General features: G+C 46.5%; 1 protein-coding gene across 2 annotated transcripts in view; it reads left to right on the forward strand.

Moving 5' to 3' along the window:
- The window catches only part of SGMS1 (sphingomyelin synthase 1), a 105205-nt gene extending 84344 nt beyond the window's left edge, over positions 1–20861 (forward strand). For both annotated transcript variants that reach the window (XM_083365026.1, XM_083365027.1), the window contains exons 5-7: positions 1698–1851; positions 16391–16557; positions 20477–20861. In XM_083365026.1, the coding sequence (XP_083221152.1) occupies positions 1698–1851; positions 16391–16557; positions 20477–20656 (501 nt within the window). In that variant the 3' untranslated portion in view covers positions 20657–20861. The remainder of the gene's footprint in view (positions 1–1697; positions 1852–16390; positions 16558–20476) is intronic.
- The last annotated feature ends 2736 nt before the right edge of the window (positions 20862–23597 follow it).

The following is a 23597-nucleotide window of genomic DNA, read 5'->3' on the forward strand; positions in this document are numbered from 1 at the left end:
ACACTTATTTGTTTTTATTTTATTTGCTGACTTCGTAACTGCTATGAAATATTTTCAGACATGGCCATGAAATAGAAGTGAGCTACTGTTGATTATCTAGTATGAGCTCCTGTTAATTATCTAACTTTGTGGTTAAGATTTTTTTAGTATTAATTTGATAACAGTAACGTTACAGTATTATAAACCAAACGGATGCCAAGTGCACTCTATTTCTTCTTATCCTTAATACATATTTATAACTAGCAGGTTTAAGTTGTCATTTATGAGTTTGGAAAGTTAAAGTTTCTATTCTTGTCAGCTCTCTTAAAAACATAATAATAGGGTTCTTACAATGCATTACACTTTTCTTGCCAACTTCCCAGAAAATACTGCAATATATTAGGAACTCCGTAGTTTTATGGCTGTTGTAAACACATGTGAGTGACTTCATTCACATTTCTCATTGAGATGCCAGCTAAATCCCATTGTTTAAAGTTATAAAAGAAAAGGGATAAATGAGTTAGTGACCTTGAAAATTTAGATACCTATGTAGGATTTGCTTGCGTTTAAACCAGTGTTTTCCTGCAGGATCACTGTAGCCTTTATTTTTCCTAATATCATACAATACCAATATATAGGAAAAAATGAACATACAGTGAGGAATAAACTTATTAAACTTGGCCCTAACTTTGTGAGTTTGAATTCACCATACTCGATGATATGTTTTGTTTCTATCCAAAAAAGAATAATATAGGTAGTCCCTGATTTACAACAGTTCATTTAGTGACCATTCAAAGTTATAACGGCACTAAAAAAAGTGACTTCTGACTGTTCTTCACACTTACGTCCATTGCAGCATCCCCACAGTCACATGATTTACATTCAGATGCTTGACAACTAACTCACATTTATGACGGTTGCAGTGTCCCGGGGTCATGTGATCACCTTTTGCAACCTTCTTACAAGCTAAGTCAATGGGGATGCCAGATTCACTTAACAAACATGTTATTAACTTAATCACAGCAGTGATTCACTTAACAACAGTGGCAAGAGATGTTGTAAAATGGAACAAAATTCTCTGAACAAATGTTTCACTTAAGCAACTGAAATGTTGGGCCCAATTTTGGTCATAAGTTGAGGATTACCTGTATTCATTTCAACCATTTCTTGTTAATCAACATCCTTCTGCAAAGAAGATAGGTCAGCTCACCCCACCTAAACAATGATTCAGATTTCTTATTGTCATTTGACTGATTACAGTACAGAAAGAAAGAAAATTATTGTGCTGAATAAGTTGTTTCTCTGATGTTTTAGCCTATTTATGTTGAACAATGAAAGTGATTTTAGGTTACTACTTTCTGTTTTGATGAAACAATCACAACTAACCCCCCCACCTCCCGGAAAGTCTATGTTTATGTAAAGAAAAGTTCTCTGTGCAATTTTCATAAGAGTATCTGTGTTATAGTTTTTTAACTAGTGAAGAAAATTGTGGTTCTGGAAAAGATCAACAAACACAATCTTGTATAAGCTTTTGTGTAATGAATGTACCTCCCTGAAGCTTAGCCTTTGTGTTGGAACAAAATTCTTTATTGCTATTTATTCCCTCTGCTGCTTTGATTCATTCAGTGGCCTGGAAATCTAATTATTTGCAGGGTAATATTTTTCAGTTAGACACATTTGAACTAAAATGTTGATTTATCCCTTCCTCCTTTCTGAAGCTTTTTGGCGACTGGGAGTCACACATGAGGAGGATCATGAAGCTGCTTGCCGGGGGTGGTCTCTCAATCACAGGAGCACATGACATGTGTGGTGACTACTTATACAGCGGCCATACGGTGATGTTAACTCTGACATACTTATTTATCAAAGAGTGTAAGTATCTCCGTTATTCGATAGAACGATGTATGTTATTTGATTAATTGAGATCACCCTGCAAAGTTGCTGCCCTTTGTCAGAGCTTTATACTTTTATTATATGTTTTTTAAGAAGTATCTTTTAGGGCAGGGTTCCGCAACATTTCTGGTTTTGCAGACTGGCAGTGGGGGACGGGGGGGGGGGAAGCGGATGGTTCAAGTGGCCAGCAAGTGCACATGTGCGGCTCCATTTGTGTGAGCAGCATGCACATGTGCTTGCTGCTCACTGCAAATGGGGCATGCCCACATGCACTCATCCGCTGCTTGCGCAATGAGGATGTGTGCGCACATGCTCACCGGCTGTTTCCCTGGCCCAGTTGCAAACCCCTCATAGCCCACTAGTGGGCCAGAGCCCACAGGTTGGGGACCCCTATTTTAGGCTATAACTCCCCAAAAGAAGAGAAGATTTGTTAAGGATATTAACTTTTCAATGATCTAAAAATATAAAATATAGATTAATGCAACAATGTTTGCAATTGCTATATGTTATATTTGGTACACTGTACCTATTCTATCAGTATTTATTAAATTTTGCAATAGCTAGTAACATTCGCATGAATTGGACAAAGATCTTAATCATACAGTACTTGTTTCCTATGAGTGAGCTTACTTAATTTTCAGTAATTACAAACAATCCCGAATAAGACTTTTTCAAAATGAAAAATAGTGAGTTAGCCAACTTATAATTGAAGCAGATGAGATTAGAATAATGTTGAAGCAACTAGAGTAACACAACAACATTTTAGTTCTTATTGTTATGCAAGTAATCCTCGTTGAACAACCACTTGTTCAGGAACCATTCGAAGTTGCAACAATGGCTGAGCAAGGGGGACTTAACAACTGTTCCTTGTAGTGGCAGCCATTGTTAGGTTCCCAAGGTCACACAATCATGATACAGGGGCTTGCCAACTAGTGCACAATTATAATATCACAACATCTCAGTTTTGTGGCGGTGCAGTGGTTAGAATGCAGTATTACAGGTTAACACTGCCAACTGCCAGCAGTTTGATCCTGACTGGCACAAGGTTGACTCAGCCTTCCATTCTTCCAAGGGTGGTAAAATGAGGACCCAGATTGTTGGAGGCAATATGTTGACATTTGTAAACTGCTTAGAAAGTGCCATAAAGCATTATGAAGCGGTATGTAAGTCTAAGTGCTATTCATATCTGATTTCCATTTATGACCTTCCCAATTGGCTCTGTGGAATATATTCTGAAGAATTTCAAGATCAGGAGAAATCACCATTCCTGTTTTGCTGATCAAAACTTTCTGTTGACAGAAAGACATGAATCTGATTCCATCCAATCATTTTTCAGAATATGCACAGAGAAATTAATTCTATTGCAGAACATTGCAGAAATGAGATTAATTTAGCTACAAAAATCAAGCTGTGCTCTAGATTGCACATTTATATTTAAATTACATAAATTAGCAATCCAGTTATTGCTGTATCTAGCTGACGTTAAAATATCAGTCATGATAGTACTCTACAGTGTATACCATGCTTGCATTTAAAATGGAATGCTTATGTTAAATATTTATTATTAAGTGTAATAAAATATTATTGATAATAAATGAACCCTTAATACTGAAACATTCAGTTCATCCTTAACATTTTTTACATCAAAAATTACATCAATTGGTAATCACATTGCAATAAGAGGAAATTTTTTTATTATTTCTCAAGGGGTAATATGACCGAGAGATTATTCCTTTCTTTTACCCTTAGAAAGTCTATCTCATCCACTTGCTTTGATGCTGATACTGTTCCAACTTTACAAACTTCAAGTTGAAATGTTATGGAGGTTCAACTCTTGGAAAAGTTTTTTATATACTCCATTCTTTTTTACTTTTGTCAGTAATGTAGCATGACAGGGCCTTAGAAGCTATAGTCCTTGGTACGAGACCATAAATTGACAGAGAATAGAAGGTAGCCCAAACATCTTAGTTATTCTTTTCTCTCCAAAAATATGTGGTTATCTACAAAATATTTCTATGCTAAAGTTAATCATACACCAGCCCTCTCAACTTGATTGGAGAAGTATGTGAGTTTGAAAATACAGAATTTGTAATTCAACAGTCGGATCGTGAAAAAACAAGTTAACAGTGTAATGACATAAAAATACGTATCTTCAGTTGAGATCTCATTTGAATGGTGACAGTTTTCTCCAAAACACTCCACGTTTATCAAGGTGGATTTAGAATCATTTCAGGTTCTGGAAATCATAGAATCAGAGGATTGGAAGATGTCTTGCACTGGGCCTATTAGTCCAATCCTATCCATATGGCAGGAATCTCATACTAGCCCTAACTAATGGCTCTCCAGTCTTTGCTTAAAATATCTCCCATGATGGAGTACTTATGGCTTCAGATGACAAATACTTCACTACTTAGTACAGAGGTGGGGAACCATGGTATCTTTATGACTTGTGGACTTCAACTCCCAAAATTCTTGAGCCAGCATGGCTTAATACCTCTCACAGTCAGAAAATTCTTCCTTCATTTGATTGAAGTCACCCAAAACCTATGGTTTTGGGTGACTTCAATCTACCATCCCTGGGAGGATCATCTGAGTTAGCTCGGGAGTTCATGGCTTCCATGATGGCCATGGACCTGACGCAAGTAATTCATGGACCGACTCATGTAGGGGGCCACACCCTTGATTTGGTTTTCTTATCTGGACGGTGGTTAGATGATCTTGGTGGGGGTTTTCCAATTGTTATGCCCCTGTCATGGACCGATCATCATCTCCTGCGGCTGGTCTTCCGTTTTGCCACTCCCCGCCGTTGGCGTGTTGAACCAACTAGATGGTTCCGCCCCAGGCGCTTAATGGACCCACAGAGGTTCCAGGCAGCACTGGGGTCTCCACCTGCCTCCTTTGCTCACAGCTCGGCGGATGCCTTAGTGGAAGCCTGGGAAAGGGCAGCCACGGAGGCACTCGACCGAGTTGTACCCTTACGGCCCCTGACCCGGTGCTGATCCCACCGGGCTCCATGGTTTTCCGTGGAGCTCTGGGAGATGAAGTGTTGGAGACGGGGCCTAGAGAGCTGTTGGATATCCAGCCGGTCTGAATCCGACCGATTGGGACTAAGAACCTGTACTAGGTCTTACCTCGTGGCGAATAAGGGTGGCGAGGTCTAACCACTTCGCTACCCTCATAGCGTCCACAGATAATCGCCCGGCCGCCCTGTTTAGGGTAACCCGCTCCCTCCTTAATCAGGAGGTGAGGGAGGAGCCCTTGCAGGGTCGTGCCGAGGAATTTAGCCAACATCTGTTGGACAAAATCGCTCGGATTCGGACCGGTTTGGACTCTGACTGGGCAGAATCTGACGATCAGGACATGGGTGGTCTTGTCAATGTTATCTGGGAGGAGTTCGATCCTGTGACTCCGGAGGAAGTGGACAGGATTATGGGGAGGTTGAGCTCCACCAGGTGCTTATTGGACCCGTGCCCTTCCTGGCTGGTTTACGCGGCTCGGGAAGGGACACGAGGCTGGTTCCAGGCGGTTATATCTGCCTCTTTGAGTGAGGGTAGCTTCCCCGCCGTCTTGAAGGAGGCGGTGGTGAGACCCCTCCTCAAGAAGCCTGCCTTGGACCCAGCTGTGTTAAACAATTTTCGTCCGGTCTCCAACCTTCACTTTCTCGCGAAGGTTGTTGAGAGCGTGGTGGCGCATCAACTCCCTCTGGTTCTGGATGAAGCGGATTATCTAGACCCGTACCAATCGGGTTTCAGGCCCGGGTACAGCACGGAGACGGCATTGGTCGCTCTGGTGAATGATCTCTGGAGGGCCCGGGACAGGGGATATTCCTCTGTCCTAGTCCTATTAGACCTCTCAGCGGCTTTCGATACCATCGACCATGGTATCCTGCTGCGGCGTCTCAGGGGATTGGGAGTGGGAGGCACGGTTCTTCAGTGGTTCTCCTATCTCCTGGGACGTTCGCAGTCGGTGTTGGCAGGGGGGCAGAGGTCGACCTCGAGGCCTCTCGCTTGTGGAGTCCCTCAGGGGTCAGTCCTCTCGCCTCTCCTGTTCAACATCTACATGAAACCGCTGGGTGAGATCATTCGTGGTTTTGGAGTTGGGTATCACCATTATGCTGATGATACCCAGATTTTTATTTCGACCCCAAACCACCCCAGTGATGCCCTCAACGTGATGTCCCGTTGCCTGGAGGCGGTTCGGGTCTGGATGGGGAGGAACAGGCTTCGACTCAACCCTGACAAGACTGAGTGGCTGTGCGTACCGGCATCTCGGGATATTCAGAATATTCCACCTCTTTCTATGGGGGGTGAGCTATTACCCCCCGTAGATAGGGCTCGCAACTTGGGAGTCCTCCTAGATTCACAGCTCTCCTTAGAAGATCATATAGGAGCTGTGACTAGGGGGGCCTTCGCCCAGGTTCGCCTGGTGCGCCAGTTGCGGCCCTATCTAGACCGGGATGCCTTGCGTACGGTCACTCATGCGCTCATGACCTCTCGTTTAGACTACTGCAACGTTCTCTACATGGGGCTGCCCTTGAGGACCACTCGGAGGCTCCAACTGGTGCAGAATGCAGCCGCGAGAGTTGTGTTGGGAGTCTCCCGATACTCCCATGTTACACCTTTGCTCCGTGAGCTGCATTGGCTGCCAGTTGTCTTCCGGGTGAGATTCAAGGTGCTGGTAATGACCTTTAAAGCCCTACATGGCATGGGTCCAGAGTACCTTAGGGAGCACCTGCTGCCGGCATCAACTTCCCTCTGCCCAGTGCGCTCCCACAGAGAGGGCCTCCTCAGGGTGCCTCCGGTCAGAGAATGTCGGCTGGTGGCCCCCAGGGGGAGGTCCTTCTCTGTGGGTGCACCGGATTTGTGGAACCGTTTACTGGTTGAGCTCTGGATGGCGCCCGACCTTCACTCCTTCCGACATGATCTAAAGACCTACTTGTTTGAACAAGCCGGCCTGGCCTGATGGGTTTGGGTTTTATTATTGTTTTAATGTTTTAAAAGTATTTTAACTTACTGTTCTGAAATACTGGGCTCTTTGTTTAATCCATTTTTAATTTTTGTATTTCTGTATTTTACTATTTATTGCCCTGTTCACCGCCCTGAGTCCTTCGGGAGAAGGGTGGTATACAAATAATAATAATAATAATAATAATAATAATAAATAAATTATTATTATTATTATTATTATTATTATTATTATTATTATTATTATTATTACTATTATTATTATTATTATTATTATTAATCTCCCTCTGCAAAGCTTGTACCCATTGGAGCTACAGAGAATTAGTCTGGATCATCTTCTTTATGATAGCCCCTCAAGTATATGAAGACTTTTCTGCATAGCATTAGCAATAGCACTTAGACTTATATACAGCTTCATTGTGCTTTATAGCCGTCTCTAAGCAGTTTACAGAGTCAGCCTATTGCCCCCGACAATCTGGAAGGCTGAGTCAACCTTGAGCTGGTCAGGATTGAACTCTTGGCAGTGGAATGCAGCATTAGTCTGCAATATTATATTGTAACCACTGCAACACCACAGCTCAATCCGTTCTACTTGGGAATGATCTTTTTTTTAAAAAAAAGTTTTATTGATTTTCTAATTTTACATTTAAATATTTAAAAAGCAACGTAGCAGCTGAGTTAATTGATAATTCAATAACATACAAATATCTTTAGTACAAGTCTCAAACTACTACATTAAGTATTTCCTCTCTTTTTCCCTTAGTATTTACTGTCTCATGTTTAAACTAATACAATACTTATTATATCAATTAAATAAAAAACTTTCTTACATTTATCAATAATTTTTAGTTTATACATCTCCTGGTTATTTTAACATTCAATCTTTATAGACAATCATTGTCCTAATTAGTTTTTCCCAGTTTTTAGTTTCCCATTAATATTTAAGTTTAACATTTAATATTTATAGTTTCCAAGTTTTAAATGACCACAATTTCCTTTATCGCAGTTCATCACAAAATCTAATATTCAGAATACACATCTTATCTCTTTAAATACACTCTATTTCTCACCATTTTACATCAACTAATTAATAATGCAGTATAACATTTGTCAAAACTCGTCCTGCAACGAACAGGGTAGATACCGAAAACAGGAACGAGAGACTCCTGCTGCAGTCTAGAAGCACTTTATTCCACAGAGCTTTAGCCGCAACGAGAAACAAAGCCAGCGTTGGCTGCTATCTGCATCCAACGCTGCTATATACACATCCAAAAACCCCACCCAAACTCCACCCAAACAAGCCTCCGCCCTCCCAGTCCCTATAACTTCCCCACCCCTCCCTTACAAAGCCTTTCGCCCGACGCTCAGGCAGGTAAGGCTCCCCCAACGTGTCACCACCACCGCGCCCTTTCCCTTCACCCTCACCCACTCCCTGCTGCACCCACCCCCGAAGCCCCCTGTCACCCAGCCACCCGGACACCGCAGGGGGGAAGGACCCGTCCCCTGACAGCGTCGCCACACTGCGCCGCGCAGCCAGGAAGTCCCCCGAGGCCGCACAGTTAGGAAGTCGGCTCAGGCCTCCGCCAAGCTGGCTGCAGTCCGGGGTCCGTTGCTCCCGAGCCGGGGAACCGCGCGTCGTCGCGTCGGCGGGCGAGGCCTGCAGCTGCGGCGCGTCCGGAAGCGCCAGAAGAGACGGCCCGGGATTCGGAGCCTCCCACGCCGGGGAGCCCCTGGATGACGCGCCGCCGGGCGCAGGAAGCAGCCGCGGCGCGTCCGGAAGCGCCGAGACGAACGCCGCGGGCCGTTGGACTCCCCGGGCCGTGCTGCAGTTTGGCGGGGCCGGGAGGAGCCGCGGCGCGTCCGGGAGCGGCGAGGGGAGCGTCGCGGGCCTCCGAGCTCTCCGGGCCATGCCGTCTCCAGGTGGGTTCGGAGGGAGGGTAGCCGGGTGTGCCGGGGGGGTGGAGGGGCCCCCCCTCGTGTGTCGGGCTGCCGAGGCCCGACATGCCGCCCCCTCTACCAGGGGCTCACCTGGAATGCAAGGAGAGAGAGGTGAGCGATCCGTAACGTGGTTAACTGTCCCCCCCGGGGTCTTCCCCGGCTTCCCCGGGTGTTTCCGGTGGAAGGCACGGAGAAGGCGTGGTGCACACACATCCTCATCCCGTACCCAGGTGGCCTCCTCCATGGGGTACCCCTTCCAGAGCACCAAGTATTGCACCCGCCCTCTTCGTTTCCGGGAGTCCAGGATCTCCTGTACCTCGTAGTGACTGCCCTGTACTGGTCCCGGGCCACCCTCCCCTGCCGCTGCAGAGGCGGTCGTAGCGGGCTTCAGCAGGCTGCTGTGGAAAACGGGGTGTATCTTTCCAAGTAGAGGAGGTAGCCGGAGTCTGACGGTGACGGGGTTGACTACCTGTATAACTCGGAAGGGTCCGAGGTACTTGGGTCCTAGCTTTCTACATGGCACCTGCAGCCGCAGGTATTTTGTAGAGAGGTAGACGAGATCACCCACTTTGGGGGGTGCAAACGACCGTCTTTTCCTGTCCGCCTGCTCTTTGTATGACTCTGCTGCTTGTTCTAACGCCTTCTTAGCCACCCCCCACACCTCCTCCAATCGGTGCATCCACGCCCCAGGTGTGCAGGATGCCGGGGCCCCCTGATCGCACCCCGCGATAGGAACGAACTCGTAACCGGATACCACTTTAAAGGGGGAGAACCCAGTGCTGCTATGCACTGCATTGTTGTAGGCAACTTCCGCGAAGGATATCAAGTCCACCCATTCGGACTGTTGGTACGACACATAACAGCGCAGGTATCGCTCCACCGCCGCGTTCGCGCGTTCTGCGGCTCCGTTCGTGCTTGGGTGGTACGCCGAGCTCAGACCTTGTGTCGCTCCAATATAACGCACGAACTCCCTCCAGAACCGGGCCGTAAACTGCACCCCACGGTCGGAGATGATACGTCGTGGCACCCCGTGGAGACGATAGATATGTTGAACAAACAGCCAGGCTAGTCGACGGGCCGAGGGCAATCCCTTACAGGGGATGAAGTGGGCCTGTTTTGAGAACAGGTCTATAACTGTCCACAATGTGTTATATCCCCTGCTTTCCGGTAGCTCAACCACAAAGTCCATCGCGATGTCCTGCCAAGGTCGTACGGGGTCGGCCACCTGTTGCAGGAGGCCTGCCGGTTTCTTGGTGGAGGGCTTAGTGGTTGCGCAGATGCGGCACCTTTGCACGTAGCTTTCAATGTCCCGTCTCATGGTTGGCCACCAGAACTGGCGGCGGGCCAGATGCAGGGTTTTCACGAACCCGTAATGACCTGCCTGCCTAGCGTCATGGCATTGGTAAAGTGCCTGATCTCGTGCCGCTGCAGGCACATACAACCTGGCCCCGTGCCAAGCTAAACCATCCCGCAACGTGAGGGTGTCGGGGTGCGCCCGCATCCAGTCGTCAGTCGCCAACGCTCCCCTACAGGCCCGCAGGAAATCGTCTGTCACGGTGTTGGCCCTGTGCTCCGTCTCCTCCACCGGGCGGGGCGGCGGTACCAGTGCCTGCACTACCTCCTCCTTCCGGCAATCGTACTGCGGTAGCCGAGACAAGGCATCCGCCAGGAAATTCTTACCCCCAGGCACATACTTGAGGCGAAACCGGAAGCGTTGGAAGTATTGGGCCCACCGTACGTGTTTCGGGGACAGTCGGCGGGGTGTTTGCAGGGCTTCCAGGTTTTTATGGTCCGTCCAAACCTCGAACTCCTGGCTAGCCCCCTCCAGAAGGTGTCTCCAAGTCCCCAGGGCCCAGCGGACCGCAAAGGCCTCCTTCTCCCAGATGGCCCAAGCCCTCTCCGCGGTCGTTAACTTCTTGGAGGCGTACGCGCAGGGCCGCAAACTTCCCTTTGCATGCCGTTGCAGAAGAACAGCTCCAACAGCCACGTCGCTTGCATCAGCCTGAACCACGTAGGGCAGGCCAGGGTTCGGGTGTTGCAGAACGGGCTCCCTGGCAAACTGCGCCTTGAGCGCCTCAAAAGCCCGCTGGCATGTAGTGGTCCACACAAGCTTCTGCCCTGGCCGCGGCAACGTTGCCATTTGTTTAGTCCGCAGTAGGTCCGTGAGCGGCAAGGCGATGGAAGCGAAATGTGGAATGAATTGCCGATAAAAGTTGGCGAAGCCAAGGAAACTCTGCAACTGTTTCCGGGTCCGTGGGGCTTGCCACTGTTGGATAGCCTCCACTTTCCCCGGGTCCATCTCCACCCCGTTGGAGGACACACGATATCCCAAGTAGTCCAGCCGGGGCTTGTGAAACTCGCATTTCGACAGCTTCACATATAGCCGAGCGTCCCTCAACTTGGTCAGCACACTCCGCACTAAGGCAACATGCTCCTCTAGCGTAGATGTATATATAAGGATGTCATCAAGATAGACAAGGACCCCCCGGTACAGATGGTCGTGCAGGACTTGGTTAATCAACTGCATAAATACCGCGGGGGCTCCTTGCAGGCCAAACGGCATTACCCTAAACTGGAAGCTCCCCAACGGGCAGTTGAAAGCCGTCTTCCATTCATCACCGGCTTTTATCCGGACACGGTAATACGCCTCCCTTAAGTCCAACTTGGTGAACACCCGGCCCGTAGCCAAATGAGCTAAAAGGTCCTTCACCAAAGGGAGGGGGTACAAGTGCTCCACACACACCGCGTTGACCCCCCGATAATCAACGCACAGTCTCAGGGTCCCGTCTTTCTTCTCTCTGAACAGGACAGGAGCCGCCATCCTGGACCGAGCAGGCTGAATGAACCCCCTCCGCAAGTTCTTGTCTATATATTGACGGAGCTCCTGCATCTCCCGGGGTGCCATTGCGTACATGCGGGGTTTCGGCAATTTTGCTCCTGGCTCCAGTTCAATAGCGCAGTCCGTGGGGCGGTGGGGTGGCAAGGCGTCACACTCCTTCTCATCAAAGACATCTGCGAGATCGCTATACTCCCGTGGTACCTGTGTCTCGAGCCCGGTGCCCACCCCTGCGGCCCCCTCAGGCCCATTAACCCCCTCCGGACCCAGGAAGGAATGCTTTTCAGGAGGCTGGGGCCCTGTCCCGAGGCGGAGGTGTCGGCATCCCCCCTCCCACCAGACTGTGGGGCCCCACTTGTCCAACCACGTAAGCCCCAGGATGACTGCCTCCGTCATAGACGGCACCACAACAAACCGGAGAGTCTCCCAGTGTGTACCCAACTCCATCCTCACCGGTGCCGTTACATGTGTAATAGGTGCTCCACCCAAAAGGGACCCGTCTACCTGCTGAAACCGGATAGGTTTGGGGAGCCGCTGAAGAGGAATACCGGCCTCCCTTGCCATCACCAAGCTAATAAGGCAGCGTGTGCTGCCTGTATCAATCAGGGCCTTACACTCCCTCCTCTCACCCGTCCGTGGGCTGATCAACACTACAGGCAGCACAAAAGGACACACCGGAGCGCTTACCATCGGGTCCTCCTCGTACTCGTGATCCTCGGAGCCATCGGACGTGTCCGTTCGTCCATCCGCCGGGCCTGCTGGGCGTTTCGGTGTCGATGTCCGAGGTGTCTTGTCGGCCACCTGGTATGCTGTTCTGGAGCGGTCTGCAGCTCTTCTGGGGGTCGAGACCCGCGCCTCCGGAGGATTGGGCCCTGGTCGCGGCGGAGGTAACGGACAGTCCACCGCCCGATGCCCCGGTTGGTCGCAGCGGAAACAGCGGATTGTTGGACGGGGCGCCGGTGGGGCCCCGGGTTGTGTCGCCACCACCACGGGCTTCCGATTCTCTGTCTTCGGCCCCTCCGGGGTCCTCCAGGCTCCAGGGGCCACTGCTGGTCTGCCCCGGGTATCCTGCAACCCAATGTCCAGCTCCACCGCCACCCGGAACCAGTCCTGAAGCCGTGCTGGAACCCCCCGCACCACACACGCCCGCCGGAGAGCTCCATCAAGACCGGCCCGGAAGTGGTGCACCAGCAGGCGCTCAGGCCACGAACGTAGCCTGCCCGCAACCCTGCGGAACTCAAGCACGTACTGCTCTGCCGGCCGTCCTCGCTGCCTGATGGCTAACACTTCGGCCTCCGCGCGATGTAAGCGGGATACGTCTTCAAAGCGGACGCGGAGGGCTTCCAAGAACAGCCCCACGTCCCCGAGCTCACGGGCGTGGTCACTGTAGAGGTCCGCTGCCCAGGTTGCAGCCTCGCCCTGAAGGCACGCGGTGACCGCCACCACCATCGCCCACTGTGATGGATAGGTATGGGCGTACCCGTCCAGATGGTTAATCACCTGCCCCAGGAACATGGCCAGGCGGTCGGGATGCCCATCATAGGTTGTAGTGAGCGGTGGGGGTCCCCACACCACGCCCGGTCCCCAATGCCCAACAGGTGGACGGGTCTGAGCCTGGGACACCCCCACCGACCTGGGTGCGGGACGTCCAGGACCCCGGTCAGGCGTCGGCCAAGCCTCACGCCCCCCTTGTGCTCGTGTGGTTGGGGCCCGAACGCCCCCCTCCCCAGGCACCTTGAACTTTGGGCTAGCTAGTCGGAATCGGGATGTTGCTGACTGACTGGGTGCCCCCCCGAGGGACCACTGTCCCTTGTCTTCGTCAGGGGCCATGGCTCCCCAGGAACCGCCGTCACGTGCCCCGACCTCTCCGAACCTTTCGCGCAGCACATCCATAGTTTGGCTCCCGGGAGCAGTTGAATAGCTGTATTCCTCGCCATCATCATCGGTAAGCCGACGCTCCCTCCAGCCCAGTGGAGCCCCACCGGGTCGGGCCGTTCGCCCTTGCTCGAGCCCCGTGCGCCCCAGGATGGAGCTCAGCCACCACTCTCCCCCCTGGGTTTGGCTACTAACGCCCTGAGACTCCACCGCAGGGTCTGTTGGTTGCACGTCCCGCACTTTGGGCCTCACAACAGGTTGGACGTCCTCCACGTCCCTCTCCACAGGGGTTGTCACCTCCGGCCCAGGTGCCTCCTCCGAAGCGGTCTCCAACGCGGCCCCTTGCACACCCTCCGCCATGGCACACAAAGGGAACACAGCTGAAAGGCAGTAGGGCCGCAACGCTAGCGCAACGCTGGCTTTCTGTCAAAACTCGTCCTGCAACGAACAGGGTAGATACCGAAAACAGGAACGAGAGACTCCTGCTGCAGTCTAGAAGCACTTTATTCCACAGAGCTTTAGCCGCAACGAGAAACAAAGCCAGCGTTGGCTGCTATCTGCATCCAACGCTGCTATATACACATCCAAAAACCCCACCCAAACTCCACCCAAACAAGCCTCCGCCCTCCCAGTCCCTATAACTTCCCCACCCCTCCCTTACAAAGCCTTTCGCCCGACGCTCAGGCAGGTAAGGCTCCCCCAACGTGTCACCACCACCGCGCCCTTTCCCTTCACCCTCACCCACTCCCTGCTGCACCCACCCCCGAAGCCCCCTGTCACCCAGCCACCCGGACACCGCAGGGGGGAAGGACCCGTCCCCTGACAGCGTCGCCACACTGCGCCGCGCAGCCAGGAAGTCCCCCGAGGCCGCACAGTTAGGAAGTCGGCTCAGGCCTCCGCCAAGCTGGCTGCAGTCCGGGGTCCGTTGCTCCCGAGCCGGGGAACCGCGCGTCGTCGCGTCGGCGGGCGAGGCCTGCAGCTGCGGCGCGTCCGGAAGCGCCAGAAGAGACGGCCCGGGATTCGGAGCCTCCCACGCCGGGGAGCCCCTGGATGACGCGCCGCCGGGCGCAGGAAGCAGCCGCGGCGCGTCCGGAAGCGCCGAGACGAACGCCGCGGGCCGTTGGACTCCCCGGGCCGTGCTGCAGTTTGGCGGGGCCGGGAGGAGCCGCGGCGCGTCCGGGAGCGGCGAGGGGAGCGTCGCGGGCCTCCGAGCTCTCCGGGCCATGCCGTCTCCAGGTGGGTTCGGAGGGAGGGTAGCCGGGTGTGCCGGGGGGGTGGAGGGGCCCCCCCTCGTGTGTCGGGCTGCCGAGGCCCGACAACATTCTTATTTTCTATTATTTTCCAAATGTCTTAAATTTAGTAACCAAAATTTTCTCTTATTTCAACATTAAATACTTCTCTTTTTCTCTTAATGCCTACTATCTCGTATTTAAGCTAGTAATTTTTATTATAACAGCTAAGTAAAAACATATTTATTACATTTATCAGTAGATTTTTAGCTTATGTATATATATCTTAAGTACTTTTACATTCAACCTTTATAAGCAAATCAATATTCTAGTTTAACTTTTAATATTTATACTTCCAAGTTTTAATTGACTAAAGTTTTCTTTATATCAGCTCATAACAAAATATGTATTCAAAGTACTCGTCTATTTGAGTATGTTCTATTTTAATTCTCACTAATAAGTCAAAACCCCAATTTTCTTCAGCCTTATTCTAGCGTTCTTTCTTTGCCAACTCACCTTCCATGTCCATGATTTTAAGTTGTCCAATAGATCTCCCTGTGTTGTTATATATATTGTTTGAAGTAGAAAAGACCATCTGGTCACCATTTTTTTGCAAGGACTAACAAATTGTCTCTCTATTTTTCCATCTCAACGTAGTTGTCCTGAAAGGTTTATCTTCCCTTCAGTCTGTTCTTCTTCTTGATCTTCAAGTTTCTTCTGGTTTATATAGAAAGTCTTTTCCTTTTTCCATGTTGTCTGGGTTTTCCATTAACTGTGTTTGTTGATCAGTTGAATCTTCTATCATAGTATTTAATTGTTCCACTTCTATTATATTCTGTGTAGTTGATTCTTTAGTTGTAATCAAAGTTTCAGTTTGTATATCTGGGCTGATATCTTGTTCTTTTCTGTAGCTTCTTATTTCATCAGTAGCTGTAAGAATAGTTTCATAAATTGCTTTCAACATAAAGAGAATCTGTTCCTGATCTTCATCCATCTTCTCTTTGTAGAGTGTTACGTTAAAAGCTTTACAATCAGAATGAAAATAATTTTGTCACTGAGTATAGAACACAGCTGGGCTTCTCTCAGATGATATCTGTCAAGGTTGCAAAAGTCTTATCTATAGTCTGGGCGTCGAGCCAAGTCTCTTTTAGAGAATAACAAATTATAATACCAGGTTTAACCACAAGATGTCGCCCATACCATTTAGGGTTTTTTTTAAAAAAAAAGTCTGAAATTTTTAGAATCCTTTTTCCAATTTTACTTCTTTTTTGTAGGTAGAAACCCAAATCTTCAATAAGAATAAAAAAATCTTTTAGTCCACAAATTTTAGAAGGATAAAACTCCTGTTAGAATCAGGTTATTCTTGCAATGTTTTAAACTCCCCTGGATAGTCAGTCGCCGCTGTTTTTAGAGGGTGGGATAGAATCTCCCTTCCCTCTCTTACAGGGGGGGAAATACTTTGGGTAGCTTATACAGGTGGAAAAAATAACTAGGATTGAAGAGAGGTAGATCTCACCCAATCTCATCCGCGCTGCTTTGTAGGTGCCTGATGGTAAATTTGACTTTGGCTGTCAGCAGCCTAGTGACAGGCCATATTTCTATGGCCGGTCTTTCGTCCGCCAGTTTGTGTTTAAAGAATTAATTAATTAAAGCCTTGTGTTTTCCCTTATTTTCAGATTCACCTCGGCGATTATGGTGGTATCATTGGATTTGCTGGGCTCTCAGCATGGTTGGGATGTTCTGTATTCTCTTAGCTCATGATCACTACACTGTGGATGTGGTGGTGGCTTACTACATCACTACAAGACTTTTCTGGTGGTATCATACCATGGCCAATCAACAAGTGAGTTTCTTTTCTTTCCCCTGTGAAATGTATTATGTGGGTCTGGCTTGCTCAAGACCAGTCCAGTATAACAATCATTTCAGCATAAACGTATTTTCTGGCTATATCCCTTCTTCCTACAGTATCCCATGTATAGTTTAATCTCTTACTTGAAGGATTAGTTTTTAGGTGAATTTTAAAATACAGGTAGTCCTTGACTTACAGCAGTTCATTTAATGACAATTCAAAGTTATGATGACACTGAAAAGAGTGACTTATGACCGTTTTTCACACTTATGATAGTTGCAGCAACCTCGTGGTCATGTGATCAAAATTCAGATGCTTGGCAATTGACTCATATTTATGACGGTTGCAGTGTCTCGCAGTCATGTGATCGCGTTTTGCAATCTTCTGATAACAAAAATCAAATGGAGAAGCCATATTCACTCAACAACCAGGTTACTAAATTAACACTTGCAGTGATTCACTTAACGACCATGGCAAAAAAGATCGTAAAATGGAACAAAATTCACTGTCTCGCTTAGCAACAGAAATTTTGCGCTCAATTGTTGTGGCTGTAAGTTGAGGATTATCTATGAAGGACTGGACAAGAATTGGAGCAGTGGATAAGGCCATGATACTCGACTGTGCACAAACCTCTTTTGCAGAAACTGGAGCCCTTGTGGCCATTCCCTCTTCCCAAATTAATTGGAGATTGCTCCGCTGGATATTGGGCAACACTCTTTTCTCATGCCTCAGTTATTCTAAGATAGCTGGGAGGAAGAATAAGTTGAAAGACCCATTTCAGCAAGTTGGGAAGCCACGCGTTTTAGCCCATCACTCAGCGGATGACTGAAGGTGACACATGAGTCATCCAAGAGTTTATTTCCTGCAAGGATTGCGGAAGAAAGAGGAAAGATTGTTCCTAAGGCAGAAAAGTGTTATGCTGTTAAATATACAACACATATAGTGAACTTGTCTGTTTCATAACTTTGAGTTTTATAATTAGACTCGGTTTTGTTCATAGGAAAAAAAATCTTTAAGTAAGTGTTACATGTGTCATAAGACTAAGTCCATTATTATTTTCTTGATAATAGTTAACTGTTTGGAGCAACAGATAATTTGACAAGTTCACTTTTGATGCCAGCATCATCATCGTGAATTTAGTCATAGCACTAAATCCCATGATAACATGATGCAGGTGGTAAAATATGTTCTGAAAATTATGCTTATTCGATGAATATTGATTTGGTCCCTGTTACTTGTGAAGTTGTGTACTTCAGTGTAACTTTGAAGGTAATAGAACTTCCTCAAGTTTAAATTATAAATGGAAGAATCAAACTAGTTTTAAGGGAACAAAAGGAAAGAAAAGGAAGAAGTAAACCAGTTTTAAGAAGATAAATGGAAATAAGTGCAATCAAACTCTGTGGGCGCGCCGGATCTATGGAACCATCTTCCGGTTGAGCTCTGGATGGCGCCCGACCTCCGCTCCTTCCGGCACGATCTAAAGACTTACCTCTTCGAACAAGCTGGCCTGGCCTGATGGGATGGGGTTGGGTTTTATTAATGTGTTTTAACTTATTTTTAATGTATTTTAACTTATTGTAAGAGTTGTGGGCATTTTGTTTAATCTCTTTTAATTTTTGTATTTTGTCTTTTAACATGCACTGCCCTGTTCACCGCCCTGAGTCCTTCGGGAGAAGGGCGGTATAAAAATAAAATTAATAAAATAAAATAAATAAATTATAATGGAAGAATCAAACATTTTAAGGGAACAAAAGGAAAGGAAGAAGTAAACCAGTTTTAAGAAGATAAATGGAAATAAATGCAATCAAACCACTTTCAATTTTAAATGGAAGAATCAAACTAGTTTTAAGGGAACAAAAGGAAAGAAATGGAAGAATTAAACCAGTTTTAACAGAAAAATGATTGGCTTGAACTCTTAAATGGAGAACAAGAATGCTCAACCCAGCAGAAATAGTAAAATTATAAATTTAATTCTATTTACAAGAATTACCTTATCAGCCCTGGTCCCACAGATGACAAATGATGGTCAACAAGGCTAGGCAGGAATGTTTATTGACAGCAAAGTCAGCGCTGGGAGTCACTTGCTCCCAGCGCCTTACATATAGGCAGTCCCCTTAGGTCCACCCCCCCATCCAAACAGCCAGCATCCGGGGCTGTCCCTAAAACCAGCATCGCTGGCCTCCGCCTCCCTCCTCCAGCTGGCCATGCAGTTCCTGAGGCTCCAGGAGCCTCAGCTGCTCGGGGGGATTCCCTGGTCGTAAGGTAATGATGTCAGCAGCTTGCCGTCCTATCCCATGGCACACGGGTGGTGCCTAGCTTGTGCAGGTTGTATGCTGCCGCCATCCCTGTCCCTCCCCCCCTTGCTCACTTGCTCGCTTCGGACTCTTCCTCTCCACTCACGTGTGCTCTGCAACAACATAGATGGGGCAGGCGCTATGCTAATCAAGATCCCGGCTCAGGACTCCGCTGGGCATCTGACGGGTGATTAATAAAACTTCCTCTCAATAAATCACTTCTCTCTCTCTCTCTCTCTCTCCTCGCTTTAAGTACAGTACAGTACAGAGAAACGAGACAGAGGCTGCTGGGCTTGCTGCCAGGCAGGGTGTGTCGGGTCCCATCCCGTCCCTCAGATCCTGTGGGGAGCTGCAAATCCTCTGGTTTGCCAAGCCACGCTCGGATCGAATGAAGAAAAAGCAATGCAACAAAGGGCGCTCCTGTGGCCAGGGCCGGTGGCGAGGACGCACTTCGCCACAGCCACCCCCCCCCACCATCTTCACCCTCCCCGCCGCCACCGCCATGTTTACTGTCCTCACTGCCGCCATCTTTGCCGTCCCCACCATCTTTGTGTTGCGCTTGGATTGAATGAAAAAGCAATGCAACAAAGGATGCGCTTCGCCACAGCTGCCCCCACCGCCCCATCTTTGCCCTCCCTGTCACCGTCATGTTTACCGTCCCCGCTGCCACCATTTTTGCCATCCCCGCCATCTTTGTGCCACTGGCAGGCACCACCTCCTCACACCCCGCCACACACAGCACACCAGGAAACCAAGTGCAACGCCTGGTCAGCCCGCTGGGCGGAAGCTGCCGGCAGACTCCTGTTCCCGGCCTGCACATGCGCAGAGAGCACAAAAGCTGTGCATGTGCGGAGTGCGTGAGACACTGGGCATGCGCAAAGAGTACAAAGGAAGCAACTGAGGCCCAAAATGGCTCACGTTCCAGCAGGGACAGCTCCGCGTGCCGCCTGTGGCAAACGTGCCATAGGTTCGCCATCCCTTTAACTACTATACCAAACTGGCTCTCATGTTGGTTAAGGCCCCTGAAGTTCCAGAGATACAAAGATAGACATACACACAGATACATACATACATACATACATACATACATACATACATACGTATATGTATATGTACAGTATATGTATATGTATGCATGTATGTAATGTTTAGATACCTGTACATTTTTGTATTAGCAAAATTTATAAGACTGCCAAGCTTGTACAAACTTTCCTTCTTTTCCTTCATGAGTTTTACTGTATTCCATTTTATTCTATTTTTACAGTAGAGTTGTTAGAATATTAACACTAAACTCCTTCTATAACCTGCTTCCTCTTGTGCTTTGTATAAATTGTTTTTTTTGAGGGGTTGTTTAGAAGTAATAAATAAAAGTAAGAAACACCACTGTTTTAAGGAGGGAGCTCCCAACCACAATCTCTTTTCACCTCTTCTAATAATCCTGTTTTTTTAAAAAAGCACTACAGTGGGTCTGTATTGAAAGGGCCAGATGAGGAGATCTTTACCTAACAACAGTGTGAAATGCACTAGAAAAGTTTGTGGGTTTCCTGAAGAATAAATGCATTATTCCGAGTGCTGTTTTTTTCTCTTTTCAAATAGTTTATTTATAATTTTTTCCCCAGGTGCTAAAAGAAGCTTCGCAGACTAATCTTCTTGCACGGGTGTGGTGGTACAGACCTTTCCAATACTTTGAAAAGAATGTCCAAGGCATTGTACCACGTTCCTATCATTGGCCTTTTTCCTGGCAGGCTTTGCATCTGGGTCGGTCAGCAAAATACAGTAAACTGGTGAATGATACATAACGGATAACAAAAAGGAGATGGCGAGAGAACTGTCCAAAAGTGCTCAGAATTCCCCAAGATGTGATGCCATAGCAATTGAACTGGTCCCTTAATTCTACCTTTTAACCATTACCTTGACTTAAATCTCTTACCTGGTAAGCACTGTGATAACTTTTTTTTCCTCCAAAGGATTTGCGATGGACAACAATAAAGATATGGTAACTTATCATGCACTGTATACATTTCTTGTTAATAGATTATGGATTTGCATTGCTCATCACCATGTTTCTTTGTATATGATGCAGCAACATAACAAAAAATGCTTTTATATCATAAGTTCTGGTCTTTCCAGTCAACTCTGGGAATGAAGCATATTATTTTCTTGGGAAAACATAATTTTCATATCTCTTGCCCCAAAGATTGGGCTGTAAGCCATTTTCTAGCAAATGTCTATATGAAGGTTTCTAAATACCTGACTGGGATAAATATACAGGAATCTTTCTATCTGTTTCACTGAAGCTACAAATGATAGACACAGAAAGGTTTGGTAATTGATTTTGTAAATCTGCAGTGACAGTGTCAAACGGTGCAAAAAAAATATTATTCTGTTGTAAAGTGATTTTCTAAGTATTTACTAACTTTATTTTTCAAAAGATAACGCATTCAAATAAATTCTAAAAAAGGTTTTTACATGATAGAGAAAAGAGTTAAACTTTAAAAAATGCTTCTTGGGAGAAAGATCTGTCTGTTCTTAGTGCCTTTCTTGTCTTGATAGTATGGTCAGTAGGCAGTCTTTACAATCTTTTGTTTGAAATAAAGTATTCCACAAAACCAAGATTATATGTATTGTACACATTATCAAATTTTGATTTTTATGTCTAAAACTGGAAATCTGTTTGCAATATTCAGATGACTGAATTGGGCGGGGGGGGGGAAATCTAATATGATAATCATGTCTTCACACTTTGTGAGCAGGTTAGAATGAAATATACTATTTAAATTATTTTATTGTCTACTCCATACATGGATTTTAACTATAGCAAGAAAACAGCCATGACTTCCTTATTATAAGTTTATTTTTCAAAGTATAAACAAATAAAAATAAATTCAAATTAAAAACATGTCTGATCCCTAAATGAAAATATTGTTGAAAAACAAATGATTTATTTAAAACAGGTTTGTGCAGAAACTGCATGTAACTCTGAAATTTTAAATCCTGCCATACAAACTTTTGTTTGCGGGTAGTATTCTATCCTATACTTGCCAATGTGCAGAACAAAAATAGTTTTTTTAAGAATGAAGAAGCATATATATATATATATATATATATATATATATATATATATATATATATATATGTATGTATGTATGTATTCATTCTGTATTTTACGTGAAGCAGAATTATGTTCTGTAGATTTTTTGTGTGTTCAAAATTTGTATTGTAAAACAATAACAGTGAAGGAAAATAAAAGGCTTTTAAAAAGTGGTGTCCTAAGTCTGTCAAATGCAGCAAGCAAACAAAACATAAAGTAAACCTTGGGAAAGCACACATCTAATCCATATTAAAAGGAACTCTCACATACGTGTGGATATATTATTAATGTCTACTTAACAATGGAAAAAATGAAAAAAGGAACCATAGAAGGTATGCATTTCTGTGCACAAGTATGCCTTCAAGTCAGTGTTGGCAACTAGCGGGACAAATCCCTGTAGTTTTCTTGGCAAGATTTTGGAACTGATTTGGAACTGTGGCGGAGAGAGAGCAACTGTTGCAAGATCACCCAACTGGCTTTATGTCCAAGGTGGGACTAGAACTCCCAGTCTCCCAGCTTTTAACCTGGTGCCTTAATCACTATGCCAAAGTGGCTCTCATAGATGCTGCTACATATTGTCAAATTCCTGTGTGTATCAGCTAGTACATTAAGCGATGAAAAGCTTATTCAACTATAGAGGGAGAAGAGAGCTCTTTAAATCATGCTACAAATGATGGAGAATGGGTGTCTTTCCAGCTTTTTAATATCGTGTTTTTTTTTTGCAATCTATAAAACCCAACATGTTCTCTGGGACAAAAAAATACATAAAATAACTTACAACTGCAAAGAAATATGATCCTTCCATTTCCTTCCCCCGCCCCATCCTGTTAGAACTAATCCTTCCATTTCCCCACCCACCCCATATCCTGCCAGAATTGATGAAGCTTCTTGGATGAGAAGCGAAATATCTCCAAGGGGGGAAAAAAACAAAGTCCAGTTGCCTATTGAAAAAGCACCTTTTGAGTCTCTCAACAGTGCACCCATCACTATTATAACTGAATCCATTCATTTTGCTACTTGCTTTCCTCTTTGCTTTTACTTTTCCCAGCATTAAAGCTTTCTCCAGAGAACTTGGCTTTTGCATAGTATGTCTGAAGTAGGATCATTTGAGTCTGGTCTCACTGATGTGAAGAAGAGCTCTATGTTCATCAGAATTAAGTCAAAAGTATTTGAAATGGTTTTACAATGCAGGCAAATATATACGTAGCTGGTTCCCTCTACCTATCAAACATTAAATGTGGCTTGAGTTTTGAAAGCAATTTAAGTAAGCTGATAATCTTGAAGAGAGCCGGGATGTTAAGGTGCTTGACTACAAACATGGAGAACCAAATTCTAATCTCCCCTTAGGTACAGAAACCATCTGGGTCAGTTTTTTCACTTCCTCTCAGCTCTAACTAGCATCAGCCTCTGCAAAAAGTTGGGAATATAAGCTAATTTCATTACAGGTAAGTCTGAGTTAACTGTGGTAATTGGGACCAGAATTTCTGTTGCTAAGTGATATGATCAGAAAACTTGACGTCACATGATCACCCCTGACAGCAATTCCAGCATTTCCTGGCTATCATTGTATAATTAGGACTGTAGGACTGTATAATTAAGCAAGGACCTCATATGACCATGATTGTCAACTTCCTGCCAGCTTTCCCATT

The sequence above is a fragment of the Vipera ursinii genome (assembly GCF_947247035.1).
Source record: "Vipera ursinii genome assembly, chromosome: 5".
NCBI classification, from domain to species: Eukaryota; Metazoa; Chordata; class Lepidosauria; order Squamata; family Viperidae; genus Vipera; species Vipera ursinii.